The sequence below is a fragment of the Cricetulus griseus genome, assembly GCF_003668045.3.
Source record: "Cricetulus griseus strain 17A/GY chromosome 1 unlocalized genomic scaffold, alternate assembly CriGri-PICRH-1.0 chr1_1, whole genome shotgun sequence".
Taxonomy (NCBI): Eukaryota; Metazoa; Chordata; class Mammalia; order Rodentia; family Cricetidae; genus Cricetulus; species Cricetulus griseus.
In genome coordinates this window covers 10,283,849-10,301,062 of record NW_023276807.1, presented here as the reverse complement: position 1 = coordinate 10,301,062, position 17,214 = coordinate 10,283,849, and the positions used below count along the sequence as shown (strand labels likewise).

Here is a 17,214-nt window from a genome sequence, read left to right as displayed (position 1 = left end):
AGAAGCCCACTTAAATTGGAATTTTAGACAGTGAATAATTTCCTAGTGCAAATTTTGTTCCAAATATAGTATGAAGTTTATACTAGAAATATTGTTTGTTGGGGATAGGATGTTAGCTCAGCCGTTAAGAGCACTTGATGATCTTCCAGAAGTCCCAGGTTCAATTCCCAGCACTGACAAGGTGGCTCACAACCACCTGTAATTCCAGTTCCAGAGGATTCAATGCCCTTTTCTGACCTCCACAGGCATTGCATGTTCACAGACATACATGTAGGCAAAACAGCCACATGCATTAAGTAAAAATTAAAAATCTTGCTGGGTGGTAGTGGCACATGCCTTTAATTTTAGTACTCGGGAGGCAGAGGCAGACAGATCTCTGAGTTCAAAGTCAGCCTGGTCTATAGAATAAGTTCCAGGATGGCCAAGGCTACACAGAGAAACCCTGTCTTGGAAAAAAAAAACTTTAAAAATAAAAAAAAAATATTAGTTTTCATTGAGGCTGAAGTAGAGTGAGCCCAGTGGTAGAACAAGTGCTCAGTATACATGAGGCTCTGGACTCAGTTCCCAATGCTGCCCCAAACTCAATGCTTAAATGTGATTGACATGTAACCTGGGTTTCCTGAGCCTTTATTTGCTGGACTTGGCATTTGGATTCCTTGAGACATAGGAGTCATCTCACAGAAATCCATACTAGAGCTAACATCTGGGGAAGAGTTTTAAGACACAATTCATATTAGAGCTAACATCTGGGGGAATGTTTTAAAAAGACACAGTCTATGTATAGTGCAGATAATGACTTTTCTTTTATTATGATTCATGATATTTTGACAGCTTTCAGATCCAACTCAGATTCGAGGTTGCAGTCTCCACCCGCTAGCCAAATGAGTGGAATAGGTGAGCCTCGTGTATGGGTAATGAACTTGAGTTGCATCTGAAGTGCTAGAAGCCGTGGTTCTTGAAGTATTTGGCTCGTGCAAGGACATCATTGCAGAAGTCACAGTTCAGATCCTGGTTGCTTCGGACAAAGCTAGGACCCTTACTGTAGGCACAGAGTCCACCTGAAATTCATGTGACAGGTTAATCCTCACCCAGCTTGAGAACACTCAACAGGAAGCTCAGATTCCCTTTCCTGGCTGCCCACATCAGGCAGCTGTGGCCTGGAGAATCTGGTTTTTATTAAGAGATACACTTGTATCTCTTAATTCCAGGCTAAGAAACAACTGGCCAACAATGGAACACATACCTCTCAGGTACTGGTCGGGGGTCCAGGTTGGAAACCTAGTCTGGATTTCTTTGATTTTAGATGTCAGAATCTCAGTTTTCTGGGAAACCCAGGACTCACTCTTCCAGGATGTGGGAGGGTAGAAGTTTGGGTCCTGGAGGGATGGAGGCAGAGGAGAGGCCTGGTGAGCATCCTTTCCTGAAGGATCCCTTCATCTCCCTTCTGTTCTCTTTCTACTTTCCATCTCCCCAGAGATTAAGTGAAGAAACTACCTACATTTACAAGAATTACTATCCAAAACACTTAAGGCAAATGTTGTCAAGGACATGGAAAAATTGGAACCCTATGCACTGTTGATGGGAATGCAAAATGGTGTCACCACCATGGACTAAAATAAGGGAGAAAAATAAGCTACATCGTTTAGGCTAAAGAGGGACAAGCAATCATTTCTCTGTTGCCTCAGTGTAACAGAGAGAGGTCAAGTCAAAGGTCATATAGAGGTCTGTCTTTTCAAAATTAAAATTAAAAGTGCCATACAATCTAGCAGTCCCAGTTCAGAGTGTTTATCCAAACAAATTGAGATCTGGAACTCTGCCCACGGTGGTGGTGCACACCTTTAATCCCAGCACCAGGGAGGCAGAAGCAAGGAGATTTCTGGAGTTTGAGGTTAGCCTGGTCTACAGGGAGAATTCCAGGATAACCAGAGCTGTTATACAGAGAAACCATGTCTCAAATACCCAGGGAAAAAAGAGAGGGGGGGGAGGAGAGACGCAGAGAGAGAGAGATGGATCTGACAGAGATAAACACATTCTCCTGCTTATTTCAGCACTACTCACAATAAATAGCCAAGAGATAAAAATGACCTAAGTGTCCTTGACAGATGAATAGATAAAATGAGATATATACACACCATATAATATATTTTAGCCTCAAAAGGAAGACAATTATATTGTGAAGTACAGATAATTTAGATGAAATGTGAGGGTGTTATATCAAGTAAAATAAGCCAGTCACACCACACACATACACACACGCCCTGCATGATTCCACTTACATGAGGGGCATAAAAAGTCAGATTTATAGTTGCCAAGAACTGAATAGGGTGACCAACAGTGGCCGGTGGTAGGAAGAAGTGCAGTTGCAGGTTAAGGTGTCTAGACTTTCAGTTCTACAGTAAAGCTTTTCTAGAAAAATCTGGTGTACAATATTATGTCTGTAATTAACAATATTGTGTGACCCAGAATTGTGTTTTAAGTGAAACCCATTAAGAATCTCATTTTACACATTCCTATCAAAAATAAGGAGGGGGATAAACTACAGGGTTTAGGCTAAGGAGGTGTAAGCATTCTCTCTCTGTTGTCCCAGTGTAACAGAGAGAGGTCAAGGCAGAGGCCAAGATGGCTAATGCATTTAGAATCCAGTGTGACGCCCTTCCTCCATGCTGCAACTCTAACTCCAAATGAAGCAGGAAGAGGTCCTTCCTGCCTGTGCTTCAGGCCCCCCTGCAGGCCACCAGAAGGTCTGAAGGTGATTCTAACCCTTCTTGGATGCCATAGGTCACCATTTTTAAAGAGATATCATCAGACTGAGGAGAAATGGCTGAATTTAGGGGATTTTTTAAAAATTTTATCTCAAAGGAGATAAATTGATCCTTCCCCCCAAGGAGTAGATTTTACAAAAGAGAAAACCAAGCACAAACAGGGAAGTAGATGACACCATTCCTAACAGCACAAGGTGTCATTGGTTCAGGTTCTCTCTTGGCCAGTGTAACTTGACAACAGTGACTCCTCTGTGAGCTCGTTTCCTTATTGGTGGCTCACTGCCCCATCTCATCAGATTATTGAATGTATCCACAAATCAAAACGAGATAAGGTATCAGGAGATACTTTTATTTTTTCTTGGTTTTTTCAAGAGAGAGTTTCTCTGTGTAGCTCTGGCTGTCCTAGAACTCACTCTGTAGACCACAATGGCCTCAAACTCACAGAGATCCAGCTACCTCTGCCTCCTCCTCCCCAACACTGCCAAGAACAAACTGAGTGCTGGGATTAAAGGTGTGTGCCACCATTGATTCTTTATAATTCAACTGGAATGGCATTTAGAGGCTGGAGTAGAGATCAGTAGTAGAGCATCTGCTTAGAATACACAAAGTTTGGGGCTGGAGAGCTGGCTCAGAGGTTAAGAGCACTAACTGCTCTTCCAGAGGTCCTGTGTTCAATTTCCAGCAACCACATGGTGGCTCACAACCATCCACTATGAGATCTGGTGCCATCTTCTGGTGTGCAGATAATACATGGAAGCAGAATGTTGTATACATAATAAATAAAATCTTTAAAAAAAAGAATACACAAAGTTTAACTCCCCAGCACTGCCAAGAACAAACTGGGCAACAGGCCCAGTGAACTAAGATGACCCATTCAAGGTCACACATAAAGACTACAGAGCAGAGATGCAATCTGTGGTCTTTCTCATGAACTAGTTAGTGCCTCACAGGGAACCCAGAGTAAAGTATCAGGGGTGGGGTGTCCTAGAAATAAAGCAATGTTCACTCTGAAGAGAAACTGTGGCTCCAAGTGCAGTGGAAATGGTCCCAGAATTGCTACAGCTCTCATAGACCCCAGGCGGTACCGTCATTCACTCTGTTCTGTGCCACTGTGCCGTCTGCAATGAAACCACAATCATGTTCCCTTGGAGTTGTGTCACAAAGCAGAATGGCCATATTCTCATTCTCTCTCTCTCTCTCTCTCTCTCTCTCTCTCTCTCTCTCTCTCTCTCTCTCTCTCTCTCTCTGTGTGTGTGTGTGTGTGTGTGTGTGAGTGAGTGTGTGTTCAGATGGAATACATGTAGGTAGATGTGCGTGTGTGTAAACATGCCTGTGGAGCCCAGAGATCAACACTGAGTATTTTCTTCAATCTCTTACTGAGCCTGGAGCTCACTGATTTGTCTAGTCAGCTAGTAAGCTCCAGGAATCCATCTGCCTCCACCTTGAGAACACAGCATCGAGATTTCGGGCACACACCACCATGGCTGGCTCTCTGGATGGGTGTTGGAGAGCTGAACTTAAGTTTTCATGCTTTTCCAGGAATCACTTTGCCAGCTGAGCCATTTCCTCAGCACCAAGCCACCTTGACTGACGGTGCATTACCTGTATCACCCCGATTCCATTGCCCACGTTGTCCATGTCGACCACAAAATTGCCACCCTGAGACTCCCTTGACAAGACGCCAGCGATCACTGCAGGATCCATACAGTATTTCCGGCCAACAATTCTCATCGTGGGTTGATATCTCAGAAGATATGGCCTGTCTATTTCAGCCAGCCTTTCAGAGGCACGGACTCCTAGAGCAAACACAGAAAGGACTATGTGGCTGAGTGAGGCTGAGTTAGCCTTAGACTTAGATCTGAAAATAACAAATTTAAACCACTAGTAGCCATTTCCTGACCTCATATTAAGACCTTTTCTGTAAAACAAAATCCTCACTCCATGCATGCATCTCCTGATGCTAGAGATCTCTGTGGTCACCAGTGGCTATGAGCTAAGCTTCTCCCTTCCATGACAATTCTGTAGGCACAAGCACCAGTGGTCGAATCCTAAGAACCCCAGAGAAGGTTTCATGCCACTGCAACAGGTCACTGTGTGAAGGAGAAAGTCCCCTAACCCTCTAGTAAGTTTTGGCAAATCCCCCTGGACAATTTTGCTTACAACTGCCCCATCACATCACTCCTATGTGGTGGCAAGAAATCATATAAGTTTAAACTATGAAAATGATACCAATTTACATTACACTGTACAAGAAACTAGAAACTAGCTTTGGTTCTAGTTTCTTCCACAGTCCGAGAAGCACTCTCACCCCATGATATAAAAGTTTACAAAACTTGAAAAACTATATGGTTTGTTTAAGAAGTAGAGCCAGGGCCCTCACAAGGGCTTTGGACTCCATGTTCAGTGCTCTTTCCTTCCACTCCTTCCACCATGAGAAACAGTAGGAGTCAAGAGGACATGTCAAGAGGAAAGAGTAGACACAGAGATTATTAACTACCACAATAAGGCAGGCCATGGCGTCTTCCAATCACGCAAGATGCTCCTGGGGTATTCAGGGTTCGGATGTTTCCGTAGCATCCCCAATTGCTGCTTTCAGAGGAACCTGCAGATTGAGGAAAGTTTAACCTGAGGTACTGAGCTAGAAGTCTGTGAATGAATTACATCAATAAACCAACTACAATAAAATCAGCGGAAGCTCGAGCAACACTCTACATTTCAACCTCCTTGGGAATTTAAGTAGTAGTATCACAACACTACTTTGATTTGAAATTCTTACCTCCTTCTCTGCAGACACAAGGAACTGTTGGAGCAGTTCCTTCTCTGAAAAGCTCAAGGGTGTCTCATAGCTCACTGGTCTGGTGAGGTATTCATGTTTGCATGTATTGAAACATGTATTTTAAAGCCAGAGTCTCCTTAGCATCTCCATCCAGACCCCAAGTAAAAGTATGGTCTATAAACAGGGACCAGAGTTGGTTTCAGTTTCTCCCAGAGCATTCTGGGCAGGGGGCAAAGATTACAAAGACAGTGTGTGCAGACCAGTTATAGGATCAGATCTCTATATAAGGTCCCCTCTTCCTGCATCATTCTTTTTCGGTCTTATCTCCCAAGAGATCTGTGTTATTTTAGTCATCATGGGATAGGAGACATTGCTTTAATTAATTACTTGACTAATGTTTTTTGAAACAGGATTCATGCAGCCCAGATTGGCCTTTGTGTAGGCAAGGATTATCTTGAACTCCTAGTTTTCCTGTCCCAACCTCCCAAGTACTGGGATTACAAGTGTGCAATGACCAGTCAATTCCAGGATCCCTCCTGTCTTAGCCTCCCAGTGTCATCCAGGCCCCTATGCCTTGATGTTTACATAGGTGAGGATCAAACTCAGACCCTCATACTTGCCTGGCAAGCACATTACCAGTGGCCTTATCTCCCTAGCCTCTAGACTGTTCTTTCAGAGTAGATTTCATTCTTTGACTAAGGTAAGTGGTATCATTCACTCAATGACTGTCAGTTCTTGGGAATTCTATGTATGCCACGACATCATATGATCCCTACATGTTTCCATAAATGCATTTTAAGATTATATGTTTTGTGCATGTATGTGTGCACATGAGTTTATGTGTACCACATGCAAGCAGGAGCCTGAGGAGGCCAGAAGAGGGCACTGGATCCCCTGGAACTGGAGCTACAGGCGTTTGTGAGCTGCCACGTGTGTCAGGAACTAAATCCAGGTCCACTGCAGGAGCAATAAGTGCTTTTAACTGCTGAACCGTCTCTCCATCACCAGATTTTGTTTTTATAACAGGTTCATGGAGCTGACATCTGAAAACACTAGTATTTTGGAATAGATGCTTCTACTTCATAGATGTGGATGAGTTAATCTGAGAGAAATGTTATTTGTGGAAAGACCTTGTGATTTGTGTATATAGTCACAATAAAAAAATAATCAAGTATCCCTTCTAATGTCTTAGGCAGTCCATTTCTGTCTTCATGATTGTTGACATATGCCCGTAATGTGGCAGTTGATGGTGTCATTGCTCTCTCCCTCACTGACCTTTCCCTAACCACACTATACCATCCTCAGAGTTCCTTGTAGTTAATGCTTTGCACTTTGTAGGAGCTTTCAAATATTGGTTGAATGAATTAGCTCATATACAGCAAATAAATAAACCTTTCAAATAAAAAACGAATACTTTCCCTTTTTGCTCTAGCTGAAACCAACGTTAGAACCAAAGTTGAAATTAAAGACTGTGACTATGTGCCCATCAGTTCTGTCACATGTGGATTCTCTTGGCGCTGCTTTCCTACTTGAATTATGTTAGTCATACGGCAACCACCCAAATCTCTCTTTGGAAATATATAGTCTCTAAACAAATTCAGTAGTGTGGTGTTGGATGATGGATTGATCTTTAGTGCCTGGTTGATGAAGATTCACAGTTTACATGGAAGCAAATCCCTCATATGTCTGAGGGATTATCCAGATTAATTGAGCTGGGAAGACCTATGCTAAATGTGGGCCGCACCATTTCATGGAATGCTGTCCTGGACTGAATTCAAAGGAGAAAATGAGCTGAACACCAGCAATATCTCCCTCCTCTCCCTGATAACAGATGTTACGTGACCAGCCATCTCAGATTCCCACTGCCATGACTCAACCACCATGATTGACTATAATCTCAAACTGTGGTCCAAATTTAGCCCTTCCTTCCTCAAATTGCTTTTGTCAGGCATTTTGTCCCAGCAGTGAGTAAAGTTACTAACAGGGTTTAAGAGTATTTATAGCAGCAATGAGTAGTTATAAAGATGAATATTTAAAGCCTGATTTTGTTTGTTTGTTTGAGACGGGGTTCCTTGGTAGCTTTGCAGCCTGTCCTGGAACTCTCTCTGTAAACCAGGCTGGTCTCGAACTCACAGAGATCTGTCTGCCTCTGCTTCCCAAATTCTGGGATTAAAGGTGTGTGCCACCACTGCCGGGCCTTTTATGAGACTCTTGGAATAGGCTGCTATCAGTTGTTATTCCTAACTCCAGGATTTATCAGACATCTTATGAGAAAAAAAAAAAAAACCAATGCTTTCACTTTGGTTATACAACTGGAAGGTGTAGCTTTACCTTCGTATGCTTTTTCTATCCATTTCCAAGTTATCTGGGAAAAATGAAACACACTCACCGGTCAAGGCCAGGAGGCCCAGAAGCAGCCACAGTGGAGACATGTTGAATAGCTGGTTCTAAGGCACCTGCAATACTTTTAAAATTAAAATGAGTTTAAAGGAATAAAACACTGATCCTTGTCATAACAGCACACTATCTCTATCAGGAGAGGTGTGAATGGAATGAGCGTCCCACATCCAAAGTAGAAAATGAGGGATTGGAGTCATAATGGAGAAGCAAAAATTGGACGGGTGCACCATTTAGCCTTTTAATTAGTTCATGGGAATGCCGAGATACTTGGCTTCTCAGCACCGAGAAACACAACGACCCCACTCAGGATGCTGAAAAGTCATTTACATTATGAAAAGCAGCATTTGATAGTGATGGTTTCCATGAATTGGGCCCTTCTCTCTTTAGGTGGAGAAAAGGACACACCTTCCCCGGTGCCTTGGGATACACCCTGATTCTCTACTTTGGATGAAGGAAGGAGGGAGAAAACTTGACTTGCTGCTCTGACCCTCATCTGGGGAATCTCAGGTGCCCTGGGGCCCCTTGAACTGTGTTCCTCGTTCTCTTTTTGTAGCACTCCTGGGTGAGAACCCAGGGAGGGTGGATAGACAAGGCCCCAGAAAGTAGGTCATAGGCAGGGCCCAGGGCTGGAATCATGAGGCTCTCAACAGGAGAACTGGTATCAAGCATGTGCTGCCATGATGATTCTCTTTCTCACCCCAACCAGTTCTTCCAGAAACTTTCATAACACCTATGTACAAGCAGTTGTGGTTCCCTCCAACTAGCACACTACACAAATGTCGCAAACCCCACCCACTACAGGTGCTTGCTTCCTATCATCTCCCCTGGTCAATGCCTCTTTTAGGTTTATTCCTAGATGGGTTCTTCCAAACGTCAAGGATGAGATGTCTCCAGATGGAGAGGCATTCAGGGGAGAGCATGGGATGCTCCAGCAAATCATACTTTCTGCTGATCTTTCCCACAGCTCTGAAATGGTCTGTCTGATTTCCCTTGGCTCGGCAGACAATGTTATGTTCAGTGGTCAGAAATGTTTAGGAACTTGGAATGCAGGAGCACTCAGCACCCTTCCCTCAACAGAAAGAAACCATGTGCCCAGTGTTTCTGGTCTCTCAGGAATGAACGAAAGAGAGGACAGTGGATCTCCAAAAAGAATTGGAGAAAGAGCTTAGGTGCAAAAAGAATGTTCATAGTCTCACAAAAACATGCCCTTTCTCCTAGTTTGCTTCTGTTGCTGTGATAAATGCTTTGACCAAAACCGATTTGGAGAGAAAAAAAAAAGAGGGGTATATTTCATCTTACAGCTTAAAGTCCATCATTAAGGGAAATTGGGGATAGAAACTCAAATAGGGCAGAACTCCAGAATGGCACAGACTTGAAGCAGAAACCATGCGGGCACACTGCTTACAGGCTTGCTCTCAAGTTCACACTCAGCTACTTTTCTTACAAAGCCCAGAACCACCTGCCTTGGGATGGCAGTGCCCACAGCAGGCTGGGCGTCTCACTTCAATCATTAATCAGGAGAATGCCCCTGCCCCAGACATGGCCACAGGCCAATCTGATGGATTGAGTTTCCCACATATTCCTCAGTTGAGGCTTCCTCTTCATAGGTGCGTTAAGTCGATAACTAAGATTAGCCATCAACTTTATACAGATATCTCATTGGCTTTCAGAAAGGTCCTTTAGAAAAACAGCCCTGCTCACACTCAGATGCTGACTCTGGGGCATTTCAAGTGTTTTTACTGCTTTTCCAGGAAAGAAAGATACTTCCTATTGGAAACCCAACAGGAAAGATGTAGTAGCTTCCATTGCAATATAGGAATTGTCCTGTTTTCCAAGCATGGAACCAAGTATCTGTGTTGAGCGTGCTCCAGGCAGTCTATGTAAACACAGGCATCAGTTACTTAGCAACACGAAGTCACTTTCTGGTGCCTGCTGCAGTCAGATACGCAAAGCAATTACTTTCAATTGTATTAGGTTCAGAGCAAAAAATGACAATGGATTTCTTGTATGGAAAGATAAGGTAGGCCATTCATAAACAGCTTGGAGAGTGACTCAAACTTCATGGCCCATTTTGTCCAGGTGTCAAAATGTACTCTATATTTAAAAGCTGAGGTGTCTCCGGGTGTGCTCAAGGAGTGTCCATTGGCTACGTATGACTCATTTGCTAGAACCTCGACCACTCCCCATACTCAGAGTCGTTTTGAAAATGTCAGCCACGGTAAGTATGATGGATGGCCTGATATCCTTCACAATTTTTACTATGACACTGTTTTCCCAATCTAAAGAACTAAAATGTAAAGGCGGAAAGGGAGTGTCAAGCTGCAGCAACAGGCCACCTTTGGAAAAACAACCTCAGAGGCTATCTGACTTTCTTCATGGCCTCAGTCAGGACTGTCTTTTTTTCTGACTTTTCCCCACTGAGTATTCTGTAATCCCCAAAGCATTGTATTGACCTTTGATGGATAAAGACCATTTCTTCCTCAGCTCTTAATAATTGGGGCACATTTATAGTCGGGAAGTCCCAATCATTTTCTATGAATGTCAAGGATCTTCACCCTAACCTTGAAAGATAGAAAGTCATGTCCTTGGGGCCCTCCAGCCAGCCTGGAAATGTGCTGCCTCAACACCCTGGCGTCTGAGAGATGAGTGTGGCCCTGCCTCATACCCCTCCTGGTGTTCTGTTCTTCTCCTCACTTTTAACTCGTGGTAAAGACCCAGTGCCTTGCAGACTGCTTTGCCCGACGGTCCTTAAATTAAAATGACAGTAGCGGTGACAGTCATAAACATAAAATGCTTCTGCCACCAGGGTTGCATTTCTAGAGAAACAAAATCTACTTTTTAGACCACAGTATAAAGGCGGCAACATTTCAGATTTTTGCTAGCTTGCATTTTGTGATTGGGTTTCATAGCTTGGTCTAAAACTTGCCATATGGCCCAGGTTGGCTTCAAATCTACAGTGTTCCCACCTCTGCCTCCTGAGTGCAGAGATTACAGCTATGAGCTACCATGTCCAGCTTGATTGTATGAGATAGGGTCTTGCCTTGTAATCCAGGCTGACCTGGAACTGGACATCTTCTGGCTTCACCTTCCTTAGTGCTGGGATTGCAAATGCGTGCCCATGGATGTTTTAGACTGTTTCTGTTCACAGATTGTATTTTTCCACCATTCCTGATCGTGTGCACCTGCTGAGTTTGGATTATGAGCTGTGAGCACCAGCCAGGAGAACTTAGAAGGTTTGAGAAAGTCTTCTCCTCTTTTTTGGCAGATCCACGGACACTTACTTTACTGTGGAGACTGTCTGAAAGGGGCTTCTTCTGTCTGTGTACCTCTGTTCTTGCTCTTTCTCATTTTGCCAGAGTTAAGAAAGAAGATGGGAAGACCATCGCCCTGTATGAGCTTAAGAATACCCCCTTCTGGATATTTGATCAAATAGATCCAGGCTTCTTCCATCATAGATTCTTAAACTATGCCTGTCTTTTAACTCTGATAGCCAAGACTTAAACAGTTAGACCAGCTGTTCCCAACTGTGGATCACAACCCCTTTGGAGGTGGGGGTTGTTAAATAGCCCTTTCACAGGGGCACCTAAGACTATCAGAAAACACAGATATTTACATTATGATTCTAACAGTAGCAAAATTACAGTTATAAAGTAGCAAAAAAAAATTAATTTTATGGTTGGGGGTCACCACAACATAAGGAACTATATTAAAGGAATGAGGAAGCATGAGGAAGGTTGCTATTTCACAGTTTCAGAAAAACTAGGACTTCGCCCCCCACACACTTGTGATGTCTGGGTCAATGTTTCATTCGCAATATTGAGCATGAAAGGAGAGAGGCTTGCCACCTGGCAAGGTACCAACGTTTTTGTCCATTGGTTTTAAAAGAACAAAAGAGACATTCTATTTGATCTATTGTCAGCAGTGGGAGGGCAGACAGACACACAGATCCATATTCTTACCCTCAGCAGTCTGAGGAAGTCCTTTAATCTTTTAGAGATCTCAACCCAGGCAAACCCAGGCTTCACGGCTTTGACAGAGAAGAATTGTAGGACTAAAGAGTATGATGTAGAGTTGTTGATTTTAATAAAAATGTTTTAATATAGGCTGTTAAGCATAAGGGTTAGGAGAGAGAGAGAAAGGCACTCAGGAAGAAAATAAGGCATGCCTAAGTGTGGATATTGGCTTCCCACAAGAGAATAGCAAAAATTAGGACATGGCCAGACGGTGGTGACACTTGTCTTTAGTTCCAACACACAGGAGACAGAAGCAGGTGGATCTCTGTGAGTTCAAGGCCAGCCTGGTCTACAGAGAAAGTTCCAGGATAGTCAAGGCTACACAGAGAAACACTACCTCAAAAAAAAAGAGAGATTTAAGACATATCCAGGTATGGATATGGGCTCCTCAAGGAAGAGCTTCAAATAAATGTTTCATGGTTAGCCATATATGCCGTTTTGGTGACTCTCAACTTATATTTCAGAAGATGGTTAGTAATCCCCCTTTTCTCTCTCTTCTGATAAATGAGATTATAAGGCAGCTCTGGAGATGCCTTGAATGGAATTATAATCTTATGAGGTGAAGCCAGAAGCCACTAAGATTACCCACGGCATTCAGGACATCTTTCCATCTAAATGGGTTTCTGGTGAGGTTTCTAGAAAATCGTGGGCTTAGAGGTGGTAAGGGGACAAAGCTGATCATGCTGGAGTTCTTGCTTCTCTGCTGGTGAGAGACCTCAACCAGGCCCCAAAGTGAGGGGCTCTTTCCCTTATCAATGGTCCATAATTTCCCATCTTTCTAAATGGCCCCACGATTACTGTTAGTGTTAAATGAATATATATTTCTGTCCTCCTATGCCTGGTCTTGTGTATGTGCACATATTCAGAAGAAACCCTGCACATACATCAAAAGATATATAAATTTATGTAACAATTGCACTGAGTAGGGAAGAATTATTGTATCATCTCACTTTTCTAAAACTTGGGTTTTTCTTGCAAGGTACTTACGTTTCATTTGATTCAATCTTATTTACTCAGAAGCAGAGACACAACCATTATCAACTGATTAGCATATCCTGGAGTTTTCGTTCTAAATAAGGTTGGAACAAGTCCAGTGTCCGTTTAACACTCACCTGCCTTCAGTCAGCTCTTCTTCTTGGAGTCAGTGAGCACACGGCACTTTATATAGGGTCTCATCTTGCTTCCTCTTCTTAAAAGTGTTGACCTCATCTTATTATGAGATTTACAGCTAAATCTCATAAATTACAGTAATAATCATAATAATTACAAATACTTTGAACTCATATAGGGATTTATTCAAGAATGTCCTGGCATTCTGCACACATCAACCAATTAGTTCTTTACCACACCTTAGAGGACACATCCTAATTGCAGGTTCAAGATGGCACATTCAGGCCCAACATCTGCCTATATTCACACCCATTTGTTGGTATGGTGTCAGGCAAAGAAGCAAGACAGGAAGGGATGGAGAAAAAGGTAGAGGAGGGGAGGGAGGAAGAAAAGAGGAAAAGGATTTGGAGGTTCATAAACTCCTAGTCTGTACTGGCGGTGAGTAGAGCTTCTTGCTGAGGAGTTTACAATTCAGCACCCTCAGCTCAGATTTTGAGGATTTCTGTCCAGGTCTAAGCTCAAATGCCAGGAAAAGAGTTGGGACTACAGCACTCGGGAGGCAGAGGCAGGCGGATCTCTGTGAGTTCGAGACCGGCCTGGTCTACAAGAGCTAGTTCCAGGACAGCCTCCAAAGCCACAGAGAAACCCTGTCTCGAAAAACCAAAAAAAAAAAAAAAAAAAAAAAAAAAAGGGTTGGGACTATAGGAGGCTGAGATATTGAAGAGAACATGAGGAATCATAGGTAGATAAGACATACTTTATTCACCAGCACACAGTCTGTCTGACTGTGAAGCAGACAGACACCAACAAACACCCAGGCACATATCAACATGTGGTCTAACAGACAGACAGACCTACAGACAGACAAAGAAGACTGTGAAGGTGAAGGAGAAGGCCTCTGATCTCAAGGCCATTTTTTTCTTCTTTTTTGTTTGGCTGTTTCAAGATAGAGTTTCTCTGTGTAAGTCCTGGGTGTCCTGGAACTCACTCTGTAGACCAGGCAAGCCTTGAACTTCAAAGATTCGCCCGTCTCTGCCTCCCAAGCGCTGGGATTAAAAGCGTGCACAACCATACCCGGCTGAGTCCATTTTTATACAGATTCACACAAAAGTGGCATTCTCCCAGAAATATTGCAGATTATGTTACTGTTTACTTTGGGGTTCCCAGGATATTCAGTGTCAGCCTTTTATTTCAGACTCATAGCTCCCCATGTCCAGTGTCAGCCATCTTGGCCCATGCCAGATATCCATATCAGTGCCATGTTGTCTAAACATAAATTGGCCATTAGGGCCCTGTTCGCTATATTCTATTCACTTTAGACGAAATTGCCTTATTAGAGCAGGCCCCTGGGGATATAGTTTAAGCCCATAATCCACAGTGACAATATAGAAAACTTTTTAAAAATGGTCTGTAGGATCTCAGAACCTCTAGTTTCCAGGCTTTCATTCTGTTGCTTCTATAAAACAATCTGACCAAAGGCAACTTGGGAAGGAAAGAGATTGAAGTCAGAGCAGGAACTAAATCAGAAACTACAGAGGATCAATGATGAATGGCTAGATATCTGGCTTGTCCCCTGACCTATGCTAAGCAACCTTTTTTTTTTTTTTAAGATTTTATTTATTTATTATGTATACAACATTCTGCTTCCTTGTATATCTGCACACCAGAAGAGGGCACCAGATCTCATTACAGATGGTTGTGAGCCACCATGTGGTTGCTGGGAATTGAACTCAGGACCTCTGGAAGAACAGTCTTAACCTTTAACTTAACCTTAACTCTCAACCTCTGAGCCATCTCTCCAGCCCAAACAGCTGCTTCTTCTTCTTCTTCTTCTTCTTCTTCTTCTTCTTCTTCTTCTTCTTCTTCTTCTTCTTCTTCTTCTTCTTTTTTTTTGAAGCAGGGTTTCTCTGTGGCTTTGGAGGCTGTCCTGGAACTAGCTCTTGTAGACCAGGCTGGCCTCGAACTCACAGAGATCCACCTGCCTCTGCCTCCCAAGTGCTTGGATTAAAGGCGTGTGCCACCAACGCCTGGCTGCAACCTTTCTTAAATAGCCCACCTGCCTGGGCTAGACCCTGGGCCCTCCCACAGTAATCATCAATCAAGATAACCCCTCATAGCTATAGCCACAAGTCAATCTCATCTGGATAATCCCTCAATTGAGATTCTCCCAGATTACTCCAGGCTATGTCAGGTTAACAGACAAAGCTATTGGGAACAGATGGCATGGCCACAGGCTGGGACATTATGAGGATGGTTATAGACTTGAACACCCAGGCATTCCTGAACTCTGAGAATGAAGTATAAGAATCCATGGTTTTTCCTTGCTATTGGCAAACTTGGAGCTAAAGGGGTTGGGGGCAGAGATCATGTACCTCCCTGAAAACCATCTCCCTCTCTGCCTTCCCAAATAGGGCCTAGGGCCTTTTCTCTATTTTGTTCAGAAGCAGCAATTAGGACACACAAGCAATTCAATTTTTTATTACACTGTGGGGAAATTTAGGAATTCCCTGGCCCCACCTACAAAGACACCACATCATCTACACCAAGGGCATACTGGCGTCCTGGAAATGTGACTCTGGTCAGCAGCCAGCATGTTGCCTGGCAACAGCTCCACAGAAATGATGCCCATCTTTTATCCTCGGGTTTGTTCAGTTCTTGGACAGTTCTTTCCTGTATAATCGTCCTCTCAAAGAGGACAAAGGGAGGAGTCTACTGTGGCTGTAGAAAAGGAAATGTAGCTTGGCTTAGTGATCTACACTATAGTCCCAGCTACTGGAAAGGAGACAGACAGCGGGAGTATGGCTTGAGCCCAGAAGTTCAAAGGCAGCCTGGGAACATAGTGAGGCCCTGTCTCAAAAGTGAATGAAAGAGTGAGGGAGGGGGCAGAGTAGAGTGGAGGAGAGGAGGGGAGGAAAGGAGAGGAGAGGTGAGGAGAGAGAAGAGAAAGCAGGCTAAGGTAGAAAAAGGAATGGCTTGTGTGGTGGCACATACCTATAATCCCAACACTTAGGAGGCAGAAGCAGTAGGATTACACATTTTGGCTAACTTGGGCTGCACACCAAGAAACTAACTTAAAAATAGCTTGAAAGAAGCATGCTTCACTTGGACTTAGGTGAGAAAACTAGAAACAGCTCAAGATATTCTCTGCTTCAGCCCGGGACCAGATTGGGGCGGGACAGGCTTCCCACCCCACCTTCTCCGTGTTTGTCTTACTTCACAAACCCAGGATCTTCTACTCAGTTTGAGTTTGTGTCTCAAAGCTGGGTTCTGCACTTGTCTACAGCCTCTCAATAAACGAAAAGCTTTATAGAAAATTATTTGGAGGAGCTCCCAAAACAGAATTGCTCTACCCATGCCAAGAACAAACAGAAAACAAACAAAACAAAAAAGCTTCCTAAAGGAGCTTTGCTTTTCTGTCTCTCCAAAGCAGCAGAGAGTATCTGTTCCTACTCACTCATGTTTTCTCCTCTGTAGAGTCTTGATAGCCTCCTCCTCAGTCTCCTCACCTCCCAACACGTGGTATCCCTCTGACTCTAGTAATGGAATACATATCACACAATTCCGCTGTGTGCAAATTTATTTACTCTTATTTATTTATTTTTGATTTTTCAAGACAGGGTTTCTCTGTATTGCTTTGGAGCCTGTCCTGGAACTTGCTCTGTAGACCAGGCTGGCTTCAGACTCACAGAGATCCACCTGCCTCTGCCTCCTGAGTGCTGGGATTAAAGGCATGTGCCACCAATGCCCAGCTTACTATTATTTATTATCTGTGTATACTTACCCATTATTGACCTATGCTCCATTTATTCATTCAGAAATTTCTTGGATAGCTTGCTTTGTATCAGGAGTGATGCCAGAGATGGGAGATAGAGCAGGGAGCAAGACAGTCATAGTCCATGGCTGTGTAAAGCTGACACACCAATATAATGAGTTTGGTTTGCAGTTTTGTGGGAGACATCTAAGTAAAGACATTACTATGGCAGTCACAGCTCAGAAATGAGGTTGGATACTATAAATTTGAGAGTCATTGCTATATAAAGGGATTTAAAGACAAAGAAACAGAAGTCATTGCCTAGGGATGTTAAGTAAGAAGCAGAGTGTGTTGTAACCCGCCCTGGGAGAACTCCAGCATTTTAGGATTTGCTAAAGGATT

At 43.4% G+C, this 17,214-nt stretch overlaps 1 protein-coding gene across 1 annotated transcript; it reads right to left on the bottom strand.

Moving 5' to 3' along the window:
* Window positions 1–939: 939 nt before the first annotated feature.
* On the bottom strand, window positions 940–7,970 carry Lyg1 (lysozyme g1). The gene is made up of 5 exons (XM_035452439.1): window positions 7,928–7,970; window positions 5,260–5,364; window positions 4,365–4,558; window positions 1,244–1,376; window positions 940–1,058 (listed from the first exon to the last, which is right to left on the bottom strand). Exons 1-5 carry the CDS (start codon window positions 7,968–7,970, stop codon window positions 940–942), a joined length of 594 nt encoding a protein of 197 aa, XP_035308330.1.
* Between the last annotated feature and the right edge of the window lie 9,244 nt (window positions 7,971–17,214).

Excerpts from the sequence above, each read along its gene's own strand:
- Lyg1 (XM_035452439.1), bottom strand. The coding sequence starts at position 7,970 with ATGTCTCCACTGTGGCTGCTTCTGGGCCTCCTGGCCTTGACCG. Across the intron at positions 4,559-5,259 it reads CCATGGCCTGCCTTATTGTG|GAGTCCGTGCCTCTGAAAGG; the intron begins GTAGTTAATAAT and ends TGTTTGCTCTAG. Across the intron at positions 1,377-4,364 it reads ATGGAATCGGGGTGATACAG|GACCCAAACTTCTACCCTCC; the intron begins GTAATGCACCGT and ends CCATCCCTCCAG.